Consider the following 22,788-nt stretch of genomic DNA (forward strand, 5'->3'; position numbering starts at 1 on the left):
AAAATAAAATAAAATAAAATAAAATAAAATAAAATAAAATAAAATAAAATAAAATAAAATAAAATTGGAGCTGAAGTACTTTGCAGAACAGGAAATCCTTTCTTGTCAACTCTCCCAAGCAGCTGCCACGGAACGTGGGAAAAAGAAAGTTACTGCTTTCTGAAAAGATGTGAAAATAAATGACAGCATTAAGCACATGGTTTGTTAACACTAGAAGGAAGATTCATCAAGTCGATACTCAGTGAATTATCACTACAAGGCACCATGAAAGCTTATTCTTGGGATAGTTCTTCAATCTGCAGATGTCGAAGTACCGTAAACACGAAGCAAATGTTAATAATGAAATACATAATTAGCAGATAAGCATCAAGGGGAGCCCTGTATGACTGCTTTCAGTTTGCCTCAAAACATGCAGCTTGTTGATGGTACTCGCGAAGATATAAATATTGAAGGCCTCTGAATGGGAAAATTATGTAACAGAGGCAAGAACCATTTTTAAAGATTAAAGAAAAATAATTAGAAAATCAGAGTAAACATGGATATTTGCCAGGGAAAGCAAACTATAGGCAGAACAGAACTATAGGCAGAACACGCAACAGGCAGAAAAACCTTGAAAAAGCAGCAACTAGGCCAGCAAGTATGAACAGAACCAGTTACCTGGCATATCAACTCATGTATTTTTCTGAACTGCAGCAAGGGTGTCTCCTGAGCAGGCAGCCTGCAGCACAACAGGAAGGTACACTACCTGAGCATCACATGGAATTCCACACAAGTAATTGCAAAGGGAGGAAAAAAGAGGAAAAGAAGCCCAGAGGGGAAGAAAAGGAAGACAGGAAATCACAGTTGGATTGACTTATGAGGTGTTTTTCAGAGTGAGTACAGCTCAAGTAACTGTCAAGCACAGAGCAGCAGCCAAGCACAGCAGCATCTGAGGGACTTCAGTATTATGGTGCTAAAGAACCAGAGAACAGAAGTCTGCCTCTAAGGAGCAAGATGCACTACAGACAAAATATGTGGCACACAGAGAATACCATACAAAGCAGGATCTCTGCCACATGGCCTCCCAAGAGAGCAGACAGCCTAGCATTTAATTTACACTGGCCAGAAGACCTTGGAGTACAACCAGGAGCACTGCATCTTTATCTAGAGAGACAGAAACTATGTGACCTCCGACTGCCATTATTCTGTTAAACACTCCACAGCATCCAGGCCAATGAAGAGCTTCAGGAGGAACGTGGAATCTGCCTTTAATTAACTCTGCTCATCGTGGGGCTTGCATGTACCATCGCTCAGAGCCCCCTTGCTGCTGCCAAAGCCACAACACAAACCTCTCACATGGATCAAAGAGCATTCAGCTGTGAACGGTCATGGCAGACGTCACACACTCGATGTCTGCAGGGACAGCCAAGAATTTTGCACCTTCCTGAACATGACTCTGCAGTAGATAAATGCTGTTGCAGCTTGTGGCGATGCCAGTCACAGCTAATTATAGCTTTATTGAGACATTTTGGCAAGAGCCAAAGGAGTTCAAGCAAACAGCTTGTATTGGGGTTGTGTTCCTGCCCTGCTGCTGACAGCGCATGACTTTGGCACATCATGCATATGCTTGGCCCCTCTTCTGCTAGCTCACCTCTGACACCCACTGCTCCCCAGAGGGATGCTGGGGAAGCGGAGTGCAGGAGTGGTCTCTGGAGGGGCACTGAGGATATACACAGCTCTGCTGCTGCTGGGCACTGGCAGAACCACTCTGTTCCCAAGGAACACGTTTTCCTCCAGAGCACTCTGTGAGATCTGTATGGGTGATGAAAAAACACCCACTGGAGTCTCGTAAATACCTTAGGATGTGACGTGCAACGTTCTTATTATATGCAACTAAGCTAGTTAATTTCCATACTGTATTTATCAGATATTGTGAACAAAATAGAGAATCATAAAATAATAAGGTTGGAAAAGACCACTAAAATTGCCTTGTCTGACCATCAACCCACCACCATGCCCGCTAACCATGTTATGAGCAAATCTTTCACCAAATCACTGAAGCTAATACACAAACCACATCTCCCCTGTGCTCATGGCCACTTCCTTTGCACTCCTACACGGGGTGCAGCCCTTGGTGAGGAACGGCATGCCACCACTCCCCTCCGGGAGGGTTTGCCTGATGTTACCATTGGAAGTATGGCTAAGGAACTGACTTTCCTCCTAACTTGAAACAAAAATGAAGAAAAACAAAAGAACAACAACAAAAGAGATAAGTGGTTCTTGCTGTTAAACAGACTTAAGACTCTCGACACAGACGGTACTTTCAAGGAAAGAAACAGAAAGAACAGAACTGCCAGGAAGGAAGAGGAAGGGAAGGAGACCCAGGAGGAAGCATTGTGCCTCGAGCACGGCGCTGGGAAGGACCCACAAGGGGCTCCCGGCACTGCGGGCGGTTAAGATTTACAGCCGAGATTTCCTCGTGAACAAAGCCGGAGCAACACCGCGGCGCAGGCCGCGCCGCCCGCCGTTATTAGCGTTAATACGAGGCGCGCATCCCGGAGCGCCCGACCGCGGTGGCTGCAGGCCAGCACTTCACAAGTTTCCTAAACCACAAGATCGCTATCGGCGCCCTCACAACGCGCCCCTCGGCCCCGGGGCTGCGGGGCCGACTCCTCCCGGCCAGGTCCCACCCGGCCGCCCCCCGCAGGCCGCCGCCATGTCACGCCCCTCCGAGTGGCGGCGAGGAACCGGGGCCGGTGGGCGGCGCTCCCCCCGCGGGCCGGGGGCGCAGCGGGGCGCGGGGAGGGGGCCAGGGTGGCGACGTTACCTGCAGCTCCGCCCGCTCCGCCTCCCACTCGGCGCGCTCCGCCTCGAAGCGGCCCCACTCGTGCTGCAGGAAATGCAGGATGCCCGGCACGCTGTACTGTGCCCGCGACGCCGACACCGGCGCGGCGGTGCCGCCGGCGGAGACCCCTCCGCTGCCGCCTCCCGCCGCAGCCGCCGCCGCGGCCGCCGCCGCCTCGCCCGGCTCCAGCCCGGGCCCGCCCGTCGGCGGCGGCAGCAGCAGCGCGTTGTTGTTGTTGTTGTTGCTGAAGAAAACGCCGGGCCCCGCTTGCTCGTCCATGGCCGGGCCGCGTCTGCCGCGCCGCGCCGCCCCCACCGCCGCCGGCCGCCGCCGCGCCCAGCCGCGTCCCGGCAGCGGCACAACCTGGGCGCGTCCCGCCCGCCCGCCGCCGTCACCGCCTGACAGCCTCCCCCGCCGGCTGCTACCGCGGCCCGCAGGGGACAACTCAGAGCGCTTCGCGTTGCCGCCCGCGCGGCACTCCGGGAAACGTAGTTCTGTGGGGCGGCGGCACGCGGCGCGGGCGGGAAAAGGCAGCAGCTGCTGCGGCTCCTCCCTGCTGCTAGATCGGGGCCCGCGCCAAGCGAAGGTCTTCCCGCGCACTGCCGTTCGGGGGATCGAGGAAAGCTCGGAGCCCTGATTTAAAAAGCCCCTTTGATTTAAGCTGATCTGCACCTCAGAGCCGGGTTTGAGTGGTTTTGGCACACTTGCAGCCCAACTTGTGGGTATAACAAGGGCAGTGTCTTGCACAACCCTCCATCAAATCCCAGCTTTTCAAGTCGTTGCTGTTGAATTCCTTTCTGTTTTGGCTACATTCTGAGCACTGGTCTTACACTTACAGAATCATTAAGGTTGGAAAAGACCTCCAAGACCATCCAGGCCAACCACCAACCCACCCCCACCATGCCTCCTGTGTCCCTCAGGGCCAGATCCACACAGTTCTACCAGAGCACTGAAGGCTACAAGTCCATCCCGGGAGCACTTTGGCTTCCCTTCCCTACCTATTGGAACACTGACAAGGAGATACAACAGCATTTCTCAGAAACAACCACTTTCTCTTCTGAAAGGATAAACAAGACTTCCTGAGGCTGATGCTGTCACCATGGGCCAAGGGCACAAGCTGTTAGGCATACAAAGATGGTTTGCTTGCTCCATTAGCACAAGAGCTTTCTGAAGAGACGCATGCCCTACATTAGCACCATCAGCTCCATGTGAGAAGCGATGCAGGAGGAGAGCGGTGTGGCCAAGACACTGCGTGCTGTGGGCCGTGCTCAGCCTGCAGCACAGAGAAAGAGGCCCTGCGCAACTCTGCTTGCTCAAGCAGCGCTTCCTGTTTCTTACTGGCTGTTCTGAACTCGCGTTTGTTGCTTCGTAACCAGCCCTGAGGAGGTGGGACTGCGGTGGGTGGATAACCTCTTAGCTCTTCTAAAGAGAGGAATGATAAACACGTGAGCTGATAGAAAGGATAAGGGGTGAGAGGGAAACAAGAACCCACCACAGGGAATGCTCTGTGGGGGAAACTTTTTAAAGAAACAGGGCAGAACATCACGGCTCACTAAGAAAGGAAGGAAACAGTGGTGAGAGAGGAAAGAAGTGAAGGGGAAATAGCAACAAGCTTCATGAAAACACACAGTAAAATGGCCAGCAGTGAAGAAAGAGATGAATAGGGGAGGATGATCAAAAAACAGAAGGAAGAACAAGAAGCACTACCAACTGTTCAAGTTTCATTTTTTAATCAAATGAAGTTTGATGCAAAAATTATGATGTAAAATCATGCAGTTATACTTTTTGTGTCTGGAGCAACAAAACCAAACAGATCAGAAACAAGAGAGGCATATACACAAATTAAGGTTGCACCTGTTGTACACAGTCACAGCGCGCAAAAAAAAACCAACCCTCTCCTTTCCTAATCCTCTGCAACTGCCCAGAACTATTTTCCCTTCCACCAACATTGTTACTGTTCTTCTATAGTCTTCACCATACTTGTTTACTACACTTCATCTCACCCCTTTTCTGAGTGTTCAGCATCTCATTATTACCTAGAATGTGAATGAAACATCAAAGGGATGAGATAGAAAAAATTAAGGTAAAGGCAGACTTGATTGTAGATTAAAAAAAACAAACAAACAAAAAAAAACCAAACCTTTCCAGCAAACACCAGTCATCAGTTACTGAACTATCAAGGAAGAGAACTTCTTGACTGCCCTTATTTTTAATTGCAAATATTTTGTGATCAATTCTACAATGAGAGTTTCCTTATACGCTTTAATGGAACTTTCTCAAACATTTAAGAGGGTTCAGAACAACTGCTGAGCAAAAGAGCATTGTAATATTTGAAACACTTATAGGAAAGTGATAAACTTTGATGAATTTAAATCCCACTACACAAAGATGACAGGATGAGAATAGTGAAATCCGTTTCCTCCTGCACAACATAGTATGATTTTCACTGCTGCATGCATCTCTAACTGCAGTAGGAAATGGAAAAGACTTGAAAGTTAATCTTCACATGCTTATGAAAAAGACATTTGAAATATTAGTTTGCTCCTCTTGCCTTGGTGCAAACTTCTTTTCTCACTTTGGTACTAAAATAATCAGTCTGAAGTAAAAGACTTTCAGATTTATAATATACATTTTATCCACATCCAATACAACAGGGCAAGAGAGCATTATCTTTCATTTTGCATAGGTACCCAAAGGGTTACATAAGCTGTTATGAGAGATGAGAGGCAAACGACTATGCAAAAATAACAATCTACAAATATTTCAATCAACTATTAACCATGCTCATTTCTATTTACTATCCTTTGTTACACTTGGGTTCAAGTAGAAGCTCCTAAAATACACCGTTTCTACAGAGCCCTGTTATATCCAGAAAAATATCAGACATGAAACCCCAGTAGTCCAAGCCCAGTCTTCCAGTTACAAAACTTTTCTCTATAAAGCAATATGCATAGAAAGATCCCTATGGAACTCTGTAAATTCAATAGCAGTGTCAAAATCTTCATGTGAGTCAGTCTTGTATATACAAGAAAATACATGATTCTGCACCTCTGCTAACAGAAGGGGGAGGTGTGGCAGAAGGCAGACAGACCACTGGGAGTTGAGCTCTTCTTCTGTACACTTAGTTCAGCACTTGAGCTATCTTTCAGATCCAAAAGCAACAAATCAAACCCACTCAAATGTGAGGGAAGGTCACACATATTTAAAAAAAAAAAAAGAGAGAAGCCAGGTAGGAGAAAGTAAAATTGGGGGGCCTTGCTCATTCTTGTGTTCTACTCCCTTTCAGTCAGCACAGGTGCAAAGTCATTTGGTTCTGCAAACTTTATCAAAGACAACATCTCCGGTGATATTAAAATTTTGCAGGAAGAAGTAAATATCTTAGAATCTGAACAACATGCAGTACACATAGCCATCATTTTCAACCAGTGTCTGGCAGAATAGAGGGACTGCTAACACTGCACCTTGCCAGGGCCAAGAGCCACAGCAACACAAATGCAGACAGCAGGCAGTCCTCTTTTTCAAATAAATTTCTAATGCACTGTTTTGGTTTTGTTTCATTTTTTATGTTGTTCCTGTCGTTAGAGGAAATACGGCATTAGACTTTTGTAGTGCTTTATTCAAGCATTAAAATGGACCCAAAAGAAAGATACACCACATAAGGGAAAGACAACTCATTACACAGCATGCTCGACTGTTTACCTTGAGAAAGACTGAAAGTTGTCTTTTTTTTCTTCTCCCCCTTCCATGCAAGCAGAAAAGCTCTACAGTGTCTGGCAGTTCTCTTCCCTAGTTTGTTTTAAAAAGAAAGAGTGCATATTTCTACTGTTGACATTCCCCACGTACACAGTAAGTACTGCATAAGTTTCCACTCTTCCTTGCATCCCCACTGTGTTAGCACAATGGTACAATAACAGCCACCAGATTTCAAACACCATTCAGAAAGGTTAAGGGTTCTTTTAAAATATAAGAGGATTTCATGAGATAGAGAACAAGGTGGGTTTTTTTCTGTGGATAATTTATATTGCAAATTCATAAATATGATCACACTCGATTTCTCAAAAAGCTATACAAATACAAGTAACACCACTTCCCTTGTAATGCACAGATTTCAAATAATTACACAAAGCTCTATTAGACAGCCTTTAAGATACAAATTACACAAAATTACAGACTTATTTGCAGTAACATATCAGGGATAATGTAGTGCTTCAGACAATGTAACGGTCCAAAAATAATAAAAGTAATTCAAAAAAAGCTAGTTTTCAGTTTAATTGTTGGGGTGGAATGTACTGTGGGTGGTGGTTGCCTAGCAGCTGCTTTTGCCTTGCTGGCCTGACTAGCTCGGACTGCAGTTTCTAGGCGTGTTTTTAATTCAGGCGCAGCTCCCATTACGGTCTTGAAAGCATGTGGGTAAAGTGGTCCAATGTGCATCAAATTCTGAAGTGCAAACTCGTGAAGATCTTTAGATGCTGTAGATGCAGAAGCAAAGGCATTTTCATTCAATAAGTAGGAGATCAGAGTGGGAACAAGCAGCGCAAGCAACTGGACTCCTAAACGTGAAAGAAAAAAAAAAATCAGATCAGAATGAAACAAAAAGAACTAGTAACAAAAAGTTTCTAGTCTGATAGATGTGACTTTTGTTTTCTGAATTGACAATAAGCTCAGTAATTACAAACGATCAAATAAAAAAATAAGCAAAATAAAGAGTGCTTCCCCTCATTTGGTCACTCCAATCTTGCCTGTCAGGCTTGTGCTTCTCACTGTTCATCACAGTTATTTTGTTCCTGACATCTTTAGAAGTGTTTGCACAATCCAATTGCAGATCACAGATCTTAAAATGTAGAGTGGCTATTAAAGACTTCAAAACACTGCCAACAGACAAACAGTTCAACCGAATCGGAAAAGCAGCCTCCCCAACTGAACATAACTGAACTGTTTTCACCATGCAACTCCATCTCCAGAGCTAGCACTTCAAAAAACAGCACTGTAACAATACTTACAGAGCTAACAAGACCTGCCACTAGCACAGAGTTTACCTTTAGAACAACAACAATCACCAACAAAACCAAAGCAGTAGGGCTAATATTTCTTCCTAACCTGGCTACAAGTATGCCTTGAAACGTGTAACATGTTAACTGCAACTTCTGGAGAACTTTAACACTAATGGGAAGTCATCTATTGAAAATTCTGTAGACTATTAGAATATTAATCATTTCATCCTAGAGGTTTTGACAACACATATATTCTTGCCTCCTGTCAGCATTAGCAAAAATCAAATGTTCTGTTTCCTCACTCACTTCAGTTATTCTCCAATTTTATTCATTAGAAACTAGGCCAGAAGCACGACGACACTCAAGAAAACATACATTTAGTGTTATCATCAATGAAGAGAAACATCAACAGGAATATATTAGGGTAAAAAAAAAAAAAAAAAAAAAAGTAATATTTTTACAATTTAAACTTTAAATACAGATTAAGTTCAATATCTGCAGGCTAAATCTTTCAATTATTATATTGTTTCAGCTATTCAAAGTGAAGAGAAAGAAATTATGAAGACTGTATTCTATCTACCAAAGCAAACAGAAGGCTTCATCTACGATCTAGATCTTGCAACCAATACAATTTATTTCTTGGTCTCTTTAAATAAGCTTTATTGAGATGGTAGAACTAACCTGATAAAAATGGTGTTAAAATAAATAGTATCTAACATCAGGAAAAAGTAAATTTAAACAGTACATTCTACTCATATTTAAATACAAGAGAATACCACTACTTCAATTCACACTTAAATTTTGCTTCAGAATTACCAGAAACTGAAATGCTACAGCATATCATACTGTACATGCTATGTGAGCTTGTGTATACACAAGTTCCAGTAATGAAATTATGAAAGTGCATTGGGCATTTTTTTTTGTGAGTATGCTATCAATCTACAAGAGTTCTAATGTTCAACATTTTATTTTACAATTACACATTTATCTAGAAAAACTAAATACTTACTATTCTGCTCTTCACCAAGGGCAACCAGTGTTTCAAGGACTTTAATTCCTTCCTGGACTGCTAACAGCTCTAGGTTGTTTGTTGGGCGGTTCCTTTCCACAGCTTTCAACTTCTCAACCATTATAGGGGCCAAGGAATGAATGTATGGAGTTGACAGAGCACGATTGGTATGTTGGAACACAGAAAGTAGAAGCTGGTAACACTTGGCTTGAACCTAATCAAATCAAGATAAATACATTGTCCTCCAAGTTACTTGCTAACTCAAGGAATTCTAACACAATCAGTTATCTGTGTGTGTGAGATATACGCGACTCCAAAACAACAAAACAACCCAACAAAACAGAGTAAGTGGGAAGGAAATATACTGAATAAGGGAAAGAACAAAACAGGCTGTTTACTAAAATTATACTAGCCCAGTTTTCAATAAAAGAAGGTAATTAGAGTTAACTGCAGGTATAAAATGGTGGTCAGCACGGACTCAGAAAAGAAAGGGACAGTTAGCATCATATTAAACAATCACATAGGACCACAGAGAACTACATTGTAAAGTTCCATAACTATCAACTCTAAGAGTGGATGCAACTTCAAAATCATTACACAGTTTTCCAGTCTCAGATGAGTAACACAGTCTATAAAAATGATTCAGATCTCAAAGTGACCTTATGCCCTAACATAAGCCAAGGCTGTGGCCAGAAGTGGCAGGTACATCCTTCCTTCTATGTCTCCACCTTGTGCTGGTAATAGCATAAAAATATACACATAGGTATAGAGGAGGCTTCATCATAGAACCGTCTCCTTCGATCCTTCCTTTTTCTCTTCCTTCCCCAGCCCTCCTTTTTCCTACTAGAAGCAGGAAATATTGAAATTAACATTTGGGAAAATGACTTAGTGATAATCTTCTTTAGAATGAACATGATTTGGGTTCAAAAAAACTCTTGCTCCAAAATGCCACACAAACAACGCTGGCCCTTTGAAAGGGTAAAGCCCCACAGCAAGAATGAGGATAAAACACTACAGGTTTTCAAACCACACTCAAGCTACAACAGGATAAGTTATCAAGCATGTTCTGAATGGGAACATTCCTAAGTATTATTAAACACAGTGATCTGTGAGGGGATAACTGGAAAAAAGAGATGCATAAATGAAAACATTAAATAAAAGAGAATATAAGCTAATAATAAGAAAACACAAGTTAGGCAGCTCACTTTGCTGTTAATATACGACTGCAAGTTTTCTGTTCAGCTTAATGTTTGAAGCCTGAAATAATAACAGTTCCTCAAGTACCATTTCCATGCTTTTTTTAAGAGAGCTCCATGGTAGAAAATATGCTTTGCCAGGTATTGGGAGAAAAATCTTTGGCCATTTTCAATAAATTATTTCCCTATACGCTCCATACTACTCCAAGTAATTTCTTCCTCTTTCTGCTGACATTTTGAAAACTCCTGACTAGCTGTTAAGGTTATTAAATTTAAAAATAAGGAGTAAGGGGCCATTTTGCTTTGTTTTTGCTTTTTTTCTGTTTTAAACATCCATAGTTGAAGTAGGTGCAGTTTTACAACTTCATCTGACAGCAGAATTCCACTGAAGCATATACAACTGTATGCATATGTATATAACTTTTGATACTCCACATTCAGAGAAGTTTTCCAAGAACTTCTGAGAGGCAAAACCAGGGCTTCTCCTAAGGCACATCTCCTGTAAAACTTACTAATTAGCATCAAGAGAGAAGGGCCTATCAAAATGAGAGCCTACAGCTCCAGAAAATGAACTTGTCTTAAAGACACTACTATGCAGCTCAACTATCACCCAGTCTTCTGCAAGTGGTAGCAGTTCCAAAAATGTTTCTGATCTTTAAGACAATGGTATTTCTTTAAAAGAGTTGGTTTGTTTCCTAATTGGTTCAGTGCTTCTATTATAAATGTCTAGTAACTGCACTCAGCAGTGACTGCTTTATATTTAAAAACTACAGTGAACCAACAACAAGCATCACAGAGTACATGCTCTGCACGTCAGTGAGGAGAGTGGACATGATCTGGTTCCTGTCAAAGCACTTCCTGTGAATTACAGAATTAGTGCTAAGTTCCTGCTCACTGACAGCTTTCCAGCAGGGTGGGCAAAGAGGTACTTCTTTTCACCGTTTGTGTGTTTATTCAGAGCTGAGAGTAAGACGTAAAAGTTTCCACTTCACAGAGCTGACACTTCCATTCACACACTAAAATCTTAAGCAGCTTTTCATTCAAAGTTAGGCTTCAGCAAAGAACCAACTGAGTTTCTTGCCCCTGTCGGAAAATGCCAGCCCTTATGAAGAGAAGAATTCTTGCTCTCAAGAGGATTCTGAATGTCTTGATGTGACACTAAACACGTCAGCATTTTCTTCCGAGGAATCTCTGCAGTACTTGCTTGTGGAAACACTACAGATTTTACTTATTGTTAGTTCCTACCTGCTGATTTGTATAGCTGCTCAAACTAAGACACGGCTGGAACACTTAAGCTTACCTATGAAGTATATTAATCTGATTGAGCAAAACTAGGCTAAAAGTTTGTTTCTCATCAGTAAGATAATTTAGAAAACGATTCATAAAGACAAACCAAAGGACAGAACAGAAATCAAGAAAGATGATTCACAAGCTGTAGATGCCTTTGATGGTGACCACAGAACACAGATTTTTCTCAACTGAATTTTGTATGAACATTTAAAATAAGCATAGGTTTTGCACAGAACAAAATTCATCAGGAATGTGGGCTGTAATTTTATCTGCAGAAAACATGGTTTAGTTTGTATTACAATAAATCAGTTTTACTGTAAAACTGTCACTGCTCTCTAGTAGCCATTCTTTTTCATTTGTTAAACATTTCACAGGTTTTTTTCTTTCTGAAAGCTACAAGTCATAAACTTGGCACAAGGCCATGAGCAGATATTACCAAAAAGTAATTTGTCTTGTTTCTTTTGTTCATTATGGAGTTTCTATAATGCACCACTGAAAATTCTAGTTATTTTGACAAGCAGGATCTGTCTCTGAAGTAAAGCTCCCACAGAACATTCAGGAAACATAGCAAATATATTACAATTACTATTTTTTTCCAGCTGTATATCATTCAAATTCCTGTATTGTGATCTTACCCAAGGATCACTGGAATTTAATGCATTTTTAAATCTGTTTATACATCCACTCTGTAAAGACTGTACTCCAATTATTTCAGTGCTTGCTGACCAAAGGAAGAGAGCAATAGCTGTAAGTACGCTTACTTCATCGAGAACAGGCTTGGAGGCTTCTGAAAAAAGAACCAAACAGGTTGTTAGATAAATTCTGAATGCTTTTCAGAGTAAAGTAAAACCCACTGAATGCAGACAAACTTAAAAAGAAATGTATTTTCTTTTTTTACATTTACGCAAGTGTAGAGTCTTGCATGTGGGGAGGAATAATTCCATGCAGCAGTACAGGTTGGGGGATGAGCTGCTGGAGGGGAGCTCTGCGGAAAGGGACCTGGGTGTCCTGGTGGACGACAGGTTGGCCATGAGCCAGCAGTGTGCCCTTGTGGCCAAAAAGGCCAATGGCTTACTGGGCTGCATTAAAAAGAGCGTGGCCAGCAGGTCAAAGGAGGTGATCCTCCCCCTCTACTCTGCCCTGGTAAGACCTCATCTGGAGTACTGCGTCCAGTTCTGGGCTCCCCAGTACAAAAAAGACAGGGATCTCTTGGAAAGAGTCCAGCGGAGGGCCACGAAGATGGTGAAGGGCCTGGAGCATCTCCCCTATGAGGAAAGGCTGAGTGAACTGGGTCTGTTCAGCCTTGAGAAAAGGAGACTGAGAGGGGACCTGATCCAGGTCTATAAATATCTAAGGTGTGGGGGGCAGAATGGCGAGGCCGGACTCTTTTCAGTGGTGAGTGGAGACAGGACAAGGGGAAACGGCTGGAAACTGCAGCATAGGAAGTTCCGCACAAACGTGCGCAAGAACTTCTTTACAGTGAGGTGACGGAGCACTGGAACAGGCTGCCCAGGGAGGTGGTGGAGTCTCCTTCTCTGGAGATGTTCCAGACCTGCCTGGATGCCTACCTGTGCGACCTGCTGTAGGGAACCTGCTTTGGCAGGGGGATTGGACTCGATGATCTCTGGAGGTCCCTTCCAACCCCTACAATTCTGTGATTCTGTGATTCTGTATTTGAAATGACTTGCAACTGCATACAAGTGCACATTTATTCATTACTGAATCACTTTTTTGTTGTTATTGACTGTGACTGAAAATCTAAAGCTGAACAATTCTTTTCCAAAGGCTCTTTCAATAAAGTGATTCGAACTTTCCAAAACAAATAGCGAGCCAAAAATATCACCCACACTTTTTCTCTGAACAAACCACATTTTTGTTTCCCATGTGTAAACAAAGGGTGAAAACGTATTTTTGAAATCTTTTTCCCATTAAAAATAGTTGGCTTCCCTTTTTTGTTCTCTTCAGCTGATTCAGCAGAGTAAAAGACTGATAACCAGCACAGCAACAACTGTAACTTACCATGAGCTCCTACATAACAAATAGGCTGATCTGACATCTACCTGCCACAAACAAAAAAATGGTAGTCCTATTCAACCTTCCTTTCTTTTCAAATTCATCTGTACTTGCAACTGTCATCCTTTTCCTGACTGCATCAGCTCTTCATAGATATCATTCAAGTCACACCAGCAGGGAAAAAGAAAATTCAGTACTTTTCTGCTGGTTTTGTTGGCTAAGTTGTTAAGACTCTCAAGGGAGAGCAGAACCAAAGCAGCAACATCTATATACTCAGCAAAACCAAGGATAGCATGACATCCTTTTTACAGTTATCAGCTAGCTGTTAGATTGGCTTTAGCCATGACGTGAAAACTCACTTCAGAAAATGACTCTAGACATTAAGTGAGAAACATAGTGGTGTTCTCTTGGTGTTTTTTGTGGGGGGGGTTTGCTAATGTTCTTTGAAACAAAATTGCATGCAACAGACCTCACTTATATTCTTGTGCGATGTGTTCACAGAAGACTGGAAAGGAACAGGAAAATTTACACTCTTGCAAGGAGCTTCTGAAAAATTTCAGAAGTCTGCATAAAGCATAAAGGCAGTAATGTTTGTGGAAAGGTGAACTGGAGAAACTCTAGAGTAACAAATGGCTGGAAGACATGAGCTGATATGACAGATCAAATTAGAATTCTGACTCGGATTACACAAATGCACCGATCCTTCCCCTTCAGACATTTTCAGGATCATTTGCAATTACCTATCCCACATGAGTAACTCCATTCAAGCTTCTCTTCAGATTATAAATGGTTCCTCAGGAATGTAATGGGATGTCTTTTGGGCTGAACTGCCATTAAGCAAATGACAAATCTTTGTCTCCCTCTTTGCTAACCATGCAGCTGAGACTACATCTTTTTCACTTTTTGAAGAGCAAGGCAAAGCACAAATGTGAGCCAACAGAAGTAGCCTGTAGTTCACTAAACAAGACACAGCAGAAATCCTGCTGATGGCTAACAGGCTTTTTTTTGGCAGGAGTAGGATTTTTTCTAACCACTGACAGCTTGCAACAGAATTGTGTATCTCTTACTCCAGCATGAACCTTGCCACAATTATCCATTGCTGTCTTCATACACGTTAACGCTTACTGTCATTAAGACTACACAAATCTTGTCAGCAAGCACTTATAAGATACAGTCTGCTTTTTTGAGGTTTAATTCAAGGTGTTGAGTCCAAGTACTGTACTGAACAAATAGACTCAGTAAACAGATTGGTTCTTTCTACAAACACTGTTTTGGTAACTAAATTCCCTTTTCCTTTAAGCTAGCTGGTATCCTGTGGAAAAAGGAAAGGAGGAGTGGAAATTATGGTCTGTTCCAGCCTTGACAATATGTTTAGAGTTGCCAGTAACCAGAGAAATTGAGGCATGGCCTAGGAAATGATGTGAACGCAGCTTGGAACTCATTCAGATTTTATTTTAGTTAAGTTATTAACTAAGTTATTATTTTAGTTAAGCTGTGTGCACTCAGATCTTCCTTCCATTTCAGTTTTAGAAGCAATTTATCCACCGCTTTTAAATCCCAATCCTCAGGCATGCAACCTGTTAAATTATAGGCAGATACAATACTTGTCTTTTCACTAAAGCAAAAGCCAGTTCTGTTTTAGGTTTCCTCCACTGCAAAATCACTTACCAGGTTGTGAGTATTCCAGGATAGATGCCAAAGTACTGCGAATAAGACTTGCCCACTGGTTTTGAGTTTCATCAGTCTTGACTGTTGGAAGAGTAACAATAGTTTTTATCCCTTGAAGTGCTGCACTGACTGGAGGTGGGACCTGATTGTCTGCTGATTTTACAGCTGTTTCTTTCAATACTCTCGTAATCAGAAATAGGATAGTAGGCAGGACTGTCATACAACCTAAACAAGACAAAGTAGAATTTCTGAAGTTATTTCCAAACAGTGCAGTAGGAAACTTCTTCAGTATTCCCAAAATGGATATACATGGCTAGAAAGACAAACTACAATTCAGGTAACAAACTAGTACGTAGAATTCAGTATTTTATCACCAAATCCATTCACCAGTACTCTCAAAGTATATCATTAGCTTTTAACTTTGTCCTACATGGCAAAAAGGAGTTAGACTTTCTCATGGATGCCATCAGAAAGTTAATTATCTTGAAACACCATCTGTACTTGTCTAAGGTCTTATAAAAAAAAAAAACAAAAAAAAACTACAACAACAGATCTGTGAACAGGTATCCAAAGTCAGGGCACTATCCAAGGAAGCAGGTGTGTATTACAAGCCTCAGAAGTAAGAAGGAAGTTCAGAGTGTTTCATGTCTTGGGTAAAATTTGTAACCATTTGATTACTCTACAAAAGAGACAAAGTGCTCCTACCTCTTACATATCTGTTGATGACATCAGAAAAGCATCTAAATTTTGTGCAGCAAGCCCTAAAGGTGCAAGTTGTGCAAACTCAAGAAGTACTGGTCAAATAACACGATCTGACTTTAGACACATGGGAACTTCATTAAAAGTAGTTTCAATAATCCATACAGACTCCAAGCAAGTGCAGGAATGAAAGAAGGGCGCTAATGGGCTTAGGTGTATAATATCAATCTACAACTCATTTCAGACAGCAAAGTCTCTTTCCACATTTAATTCTTAATCTTTTCTGTGCCTCATTTTTCCACATCTGTAGAAACTACCCACAAATTTGTGTACTTTACAACTGAACTGCACTAAGTGCAATTACCCTAGTTTATGCATATCCTTTGTGACAGCCTCCCTGGACAGAAGAAAGCTTTATTTAGTTTAGAGTTACTTTTGGGATGACTGACAGCCAATGGCTGAAAAGCAAAGTGCAGCAGAGCTAAATTGTGCTAGTTTTTCCTCAGTGTGGTTCTTTTTCATCAAAATTCTGCTTCTCCTGAACTTCTCAGGAATTTAATTACTGCTTAGATGTCAGTCTTTCACAACATGATTAAAATTGGTCAAAATCAGGAGGTTTGAAAAAAAAAAAAAAAAAAAAAAAGAAGCGGGAAAAAGAAACAATAATGATATAGAACTCATTTCCTCAGCAAACTTACAGCACACATGCAGACTTGAAGCCATTTTCTTAATGTTGAATCACTGGAGAAGCCTGAGCTCCTAGTTTATTCTAGAACCTAAGCAACACTTTCAACAGATGACCTTTAAACATCATATAAGAATTTGATTTTGTTTTAGTATCATAAGCTCACAGGATCCCATACAGTAACCATTCATGTCTTTTGTCAATACTTTACCTGCTGGAGAACAGAGAGAAGGTAGGTCAGACAGTATAGTGACAGTGGCAGCCACAAGACGAGCACTCTCCTCAGAAAGGTGGGATTTGGCAGCAATGTGACTTGGAGAATCTGACACTTTGGAACTTAGATGGGGCATGTGTCGTACCAGGATAAACATGAGCAATTCCATGGCTGCAAATACTAGAGATTTTCCAGGTACAAGACCACCAGTCTCACCTCCCTCTCCTAAAGCAAGAGGATTTTCTTTTTCTCCAATATCCTCTTCATCTGGAAAAAAAGGAAATAATTGTTGAGGATACAGTTAGAAAAAGAGATTCCATATCAAAGATTATATAAAACACTAAAAAAAAAAAAAAAAAAAAAAAAAACAGTTAAAAATCCACAGAAAATAGTTGCTTCAAACAAAGATATTATAAACACGACTCGCGTCAAAATAAATATTCTAGTTTGAAGGACTTAAAGGGGTTTAAGATGCTTTAGAATAATTGTAATTGCAGCAATAGTTCTAAAAAACCATTCTGAACTAGAAATAACAAAGTAGTAACAAAATAAAAACGCGGCAAGTTTTTCTTTCTCATTCTAATGGCAAAATTAAAGGCAATGACTGTCAAATAAATAGTCATTACAGTATTTTTTTTTAATTTAATGGCTATAAATTAAGTGTTCAACACTGACAGATCTTATTTCAGCCTAAGCTAGCCATGAAATAAGAGAACAGAAAAGCATAGTAGGATTCTATGTCTAACTCCACAATTTCAGTGCATTCAATTTAGAAAGGCTCTCTTTTGAATGGCAGCTCAGCCAGCTGCAGTCCTGCCTTCTCCCATAAAACAGTAACAGAGATTCAGCACATCAAAACTGGCCTGAACCACCCTCACAGAGCCCCTGTGAATTTAAATGATTGCTAGAGTTTTCACATTTCCTGATTTGAAAAAAGCAACTTACCAGACCGATAGCAAACAATTCAATTAATTCACATGAAGGAACAGAGCTTACATTTTAGCTATGCTGGTTCCTCAAATTCTAACAAAATCCCCTCTCTGTCTTCACTTAGAAAATGGGTAAAAGCTAAGTTTTCTCCTAACAGCACACAGTGCCAGAACCATATAGTAGTTTTCCTTAGTAAGAAACACATCCTTTAGGTTTTACTTTTCTTCCTTGAAGTAAAATAAAACATGGCAGATCTAACCTAACCAGATACAATAAATGCCCCATGGCATCATACTTTTTCCTCATATTTTGTGTGGATTTCTGCTTTACTTCTTCTATCCACTGTCATCTCATCATATCCTTTTCAGAAATGTCTGGCTCGCTCTTTTCTTCAGTCTCCTTTAAGAAGGGAAGATTGCCATTCAATCACCTGTTAACTCTTTTCTGCAACCAAATAAGTTCAGCTTGCTCATCCTGCCATTCTTATCTTCCCAAGCATCTAATTGGACCTTCACTGGACTTAAACCTTTGTCAACACCTCCATTACTCAGGATAGGAAAGAAAGGATTGAGAAAACAAGACACAGCTCCAGACACAGCTTCGCAAGCTTAAGTGAAAAGAAAATTTCCCTTGATTAACTGGCCACATTCTTCTAACGCAGTTCAATAACTGAGTATTCAGCATTGCAGACATGCACAGATTCAACTATCCAGTCCACATCTCTCCAGTTTTTCAGTGATATAAACAACTTTTGCAAGATTATTCACACAGTAATCACCCACCAGAAGGCGATTAGACTTTATTTACCCTTACTAAGTTTATGCTAACTTTTCCCAATCACATTCTTGAACTCTGAAATTATTTCCAAGGGGACTAACTCCAAAAATCTTTCAACACACAAGGCAAACTTACTGGTCCACATATCCCAGAACACTCTGTAGAGCTACCCTTCCCACAGATGGTAAAAGATTACATGAGACTCGCAAGGCTTGTGATTGGAAGGCTTCTTCCAGTTGATTTAATATGGCTTCATCCACCTCTTCTTCTTGATTAAGCAGTCTGTGGCAAACAAGAAGTCTTTGACTGCTCTATCACCCTTCAGTCCCTCTTACAGGTACTAGTTCTGATCCAGAATAGAAGAATGTCTAGTCCAGATGCCTACTCCAACACTTTGTTTTTCTCTTGACAGTCCTGCAAGGTTCTCTAACCAGATGAATGGAGATAAGAGAAAGCTTTTTGCTGCTGGATGCCACAACCTCTCAGTCTCCACCACTGTAGGAGTCCCATGCTCCATATTCCAGCACAGCCTTTGCCTGTCCACCCTTATGTGAGGCATGCATCTCAGGCTCCTGTCTCTGCAAGATCTTAGTGAAGAATATGCCATTTCTCCATTTGGCTTTCCAGACACTACACAGTCTGCTTACCTTCACACGCATTTCCTTCATAACCCACTGATGAGATCAACCTCACCCCTAGCCCTGCATGGACAAGCACCTCGAGTACAGTCACATTAGGAGTTTCATCTGAATTTTCAAGGCAGGTCATTAGACTTCTGATTTCCCAGAGGTGACTGTTCCTTAATCAGCAGACTGTATGTTGCTGCCTGTCACTGCCATCATTATGCTGACTCGAGCAATCCTACACAGTCTTGAGAAGGACTTTTGGGTGGCACAAGCACGTCTTCCCTTGCTCCTGTTTGCACACCCTGTTCTCAAAGCTTTTGGTTGAAGACACACCCTACATGACAGTTCAGAACCAAGATACCAGTCCACTTCACTTCCAGACAAGAACTCTTGGTTAGTAATCAAATTTTCACACTGGTTCCAGTAGCAATTAGCTCACCTCATGCCTGCCAGTCCTGACAGGGAGACACCACAGGACCCAACACACCACAAGACACCACTAAGATTCACAAATCAATGAAATGCTAAGATCCAGTCAATAGATAAACATCAATGAAACAATTGGACTAGATGATTTTAGAGGTCTTTTCCAATCGTAATGATTCCATGAAACTAGGTATTACTAAGACCTTACAGTGGCTTGTTGAGTGTAATTTTCATCACTCATGTTCAAGAAAATGAGACACGAAAAGAATGACCACTGGAATTATGAGGGGAAGGAGAAAATACATCTTACAAGAGTTAAGAAATCAGCAGGTAATTTTATGAACGCAGCTACAGCACCTGTGGAATATACAGCATTTTCCTCCTCAGTGTAACCACCGTCTAATGCATTTGAGACCCTCCTCAAACATGAAAACCCACTGCTTCTTTAATCTACAAAACAAGCTATGTTTTCAAAGTCTTACTTAGGGAGTTCCTCTTTTCCTGCAAATAATCCTGAGCTGCTCTTACTATCTGCTGGACAACTCCTGTAACCAATAGTTGGACTGAAGTAGGATCCCAAGTCAGGAGGAGTCGGTGAAGCACACTCAGGAGTTCAACACCAAGGAGCTACAATAAACCAAAACACAAACTAATTAGGGCTTAACAATTCCCAATTGTTACATCAATTGCTTAGAGCAAGCAGATGCTTCTCTTGCTCAAGAATAATTACAGGTTCTTTAATCATCACAAATGAAAGATCAAGACTCAGGAAAGCTAACTGACATAACATGCTCATACAGTACCTGATCCTCTGCAATATGGATCCTGGCACAAGGGGAATCCAATAAAGTGTGAAGTGCTTGTAAACAAGATGTAACATGTTCAACAGGCTCTTCAGGTCTTGGGGAACAGAGAAACTGTATGCTAACACCTGAAAAGAGCAGTAATTAGAAGAATGTTCACTTCATCAGCTATACACAGCTACATCACAACTACTCTACAGAAATGATAGAAATCACACTGACAAATACTCTGTCAAAGCTGTGAAATATACAAGAGGTAGAGAGAGACAGAGATATTTCAAAATATTACTGTCCTGACAAATAATGCATTTTAAAATTCCTCGGTTTAAATAAAAACAAATTTTCTTACTCCCATATCATTTTGTAACATAACATGCTGGTACTGCACTCGAAATTCATAGCTCTTACCCAAAATTAAGTGCATTCGATCTTTGTTCAACTCTGGCAAAGATTTAGTGGTAGGTGGAGTTCCAGGTGTCTGGTTTAACATAATAGATGTGCCACGTTTCTGTGAGTTAGGCATTGCTGCAGCAGTCTCTTCTGGTGACTCAGAAGCACTGAAACCTGTACTGTTTAGCCAAAGTGCCACTGCATGAAGTATAGGAGCCCAAGAGTTTCGATAATGCAGTCTAGCTGTATCAATTGTTTCAGGAGTGTAAAATGCTCCTCCTATTAAATAAGAAAAATAAAGATCAATTCTGAAATTCTCTCCAAAGGTAAACTCTGAAATTCTCTACAAATAATAGACAAAAAGCATGTATTCTAAATTTCTTATTTGCTCATACTGTGTTTAATCATGTAGATATTCAGATGTAACCCTTGTTAGTCACAGTGTATTACAACACTCCTTCTGAAGAAGTAACATTAGCACATCTCACAAAGTGCAATGGCCGTGATGGAACAGTAAGAAAGTCAAGAGTTGCACTAAAATACATCAGATCTTACTGCCTTTTTCATACAGAACATTCAAATTTTGTAAGACCACATCCACTGTAATCTCATGGACTGTGTTTCCTTAAAGTAAACATCTTTTTGCATTTGATATCAAAGTATTACAGCTGTAAAAAGCACTGTTTTGCTTTCTATTTCTACAATAGTATTGTTTAATCATCTTTGTGAATCAGATAAAGAATTTTTCATTGTAGATTACAGAAAAACCCAACACAAACTTTCAGCATACATTTCTATTACACAAAAGCAAAAATTACTTGCATCGTTTTGTCTAACAGATGAAAAATCACACCTGCCAAACAATTTAAAGAATTTTAATAAAACAGCTAGGAGGTTTACTTCGTTCTTCAAACCAACACAAAAATAAATTTCAGTATTTACCATCTGGTGGAAGCTGAGTCGCAAACTCAGCTGGTAGGGTTAGAAGAGCATAATCTTTCAGTGCAGCTAACCAGAGACGGCTAAGTGAAGGCAACTCTGGCTGTACAAGTGTTATCAAACTGTCAGGTGGCAACTCGTCTACTGTACCAAAATCATCCTCATCCTCCTCCGTACTCTTTAAAACACGTTTGGGTTTGGTCTCTGCTTCTTTCTTAATTTTCATAGCCACAACATACACCTAGCAGAAACAGAGGTGAAAAATTCACATCGTGAAATCGAAACAACAAAAAAAAAAAAAAACCAGCAGCAGCCTTTTCCTTAGAGCAATTGTCACTTTCTCAAAGCAGATGAGGTATGATATGCATAAAGATTAAAACGGCCTTTAGTGGGTTACGTGAATACAAGAGGATTTATATGTTCATCTTGGAAACATGCTATAAAAGGATTTTCACACAAATATGGGAAGCAGAAGTATCAGAAAAATACAGTAAAAATAAGCATTTTTTGAATTAGGAACTTCACACAACAGATGCTCCATATCAAAGCTGAATGTAGCATTATGGGGTGACTAACAGGCTTACATGGCTGAACAGTTGACACTTCCCTTTGAAATTTCAAAATAAATTTCCAAGAAAATTTAATCCAAAGGTCCTCAAAGTACTACTCCAAAAGAAATCAAAATATAATTTATGTAATTAGACATGCAGCTCTAAAGCACGCAAACAATATTTCAGGAAGCAAGACAACATAAGCACTTCTTTTTTTGCAGATAGTTTAAGGTTTTAGCAATATCTATGTTTAGCCTGCAATTTGTTGTGAACTCTAAAAAAAAATTTCTAGTTGGTTAACTACAATATTTTATGAAAATACAGTATAAGGGTATGAGAGTGTACAATACAATAAAATACAAAAGCACCACTAGACAAAAAGGCAGAAAAAAAGAATCAAGAAATACACTGAGATGAAAACACACCAAGAGTGGAACTGCAGTAGGAAAGGAGGAAGGCAGAGATAAGGCTAGCTGACTGACTAGCCAGCAGGGTTTGATGCTGCTGAGGTTAAATCTTTTCAAACATTTGAAGATGTAATAGGAAATGGTTACCTCAGCCCATGCTTTCAGAACTGCAAGTTTTTCCATAGTGGTGGCACTTTCCCGGTAAAGCTGGCTGGAGGATCCTTTTCCTGCTTGTACTTTATCCAGAGAAGAGACAAGAAGGTTGTGAACTCGGCGGAGATCATTGAGGTCACTTACAACCCCACTTCCTATCCATGCGCTACATACCTAAACAACACAGGTTAGAATCA

General features: G+C 40.9%; 2 protein-coding genes across 4 annotated transcripts in view; both read right to left on the reverse strand.

The window, feature by feature from the left end:
* Window positions 1–3,103, reverse strand: part of STRN (striatin) — a 63,174-nt gene extending 60,071 nt beyond the window's left edge. Inside the window, exon 1 of the mRNA XM_042892667.1 lies at window positions 2,807–3,103. Within this exon, the coding sequence (XP_042748601.1) occupies window positions 2,807–3,103 (297 nt within the window). The remainder of the gene's footprint in view (window positions 1–2,806) is intronic.
* Window positions 3,104–5,434: 2,331 nt separating this feature from the next.
* The window catches only part of HEATR5B (HEAT repeat containing 5B), a 51,555-nt gene continuing 34,201 nt past the window's right edge, over window positions 5,435–22,788 (reverse strand). For 2 of the 3 annotated variants that reach the window (XM_042882213.1, XM_042882214.1), the window contains exons 27-36: window positions 22,586–22,765; window positions 21,484–21,721; window positions 20,560–20,820; window positions 20,152–20,279; window positions 19,831–19,975; window positions 16,587–16,856; window positions 14,992–15,216; window positions 11,946–12,097; window positions 8,825–9,038; window positions 5,435–7,374 (exon numbers count right to left, since the gene is read on the reverse strand). In XM_042882213.1, coding sequence (XP_042738147.1) covers window positions 7,070–7,374; window positions 8,825–9,038; window positions 11,946–12,097; window positions 14,992–15,216; window positions 16,587–16,856; window positions 19,831–19,975; window positions 20,152–20,279; window positions 20,560–20,820; window positions 21,484–21,721; window positions 22,586–22,765 — 2,118 coding nt within the window. In that variant the 3' untranslated portion in view covers window positions 5,435–7,069. The remainder of the gene's footprint in view (window positions 7,375–8,824; window positions 9,039–11,945; window positions 12,098–14,991; window positions 15,217–16,586; window positions 16,857–19,830; window positions 19,976–20,151; window positions 20,280–20,559; window positions 20,821–21,483; window positions 21,722–22,585; window positions 22,766–22,788) is intronic. The other variant, XM_042882223.1, reaches the window with a different exon arrangement.

This window comes from Lagopus leucura, unplaced genomic scaffold (genome assembly GCF_019238085.1).
Source record: "Lagopus leucura isolate 7727_CA_CO unplaced genomic scaffold, USGS_WTPT01 Super-Scaffold_73, whole genome shotgun sequence".
In the NCBI taxonomy this organism is placed as follows: domain Eukaryota; kingdom Metazoa; phylum Chordata; class Aves; order Galliformes; family Phasianidae; genus Lagopus; species Lagopus leucura.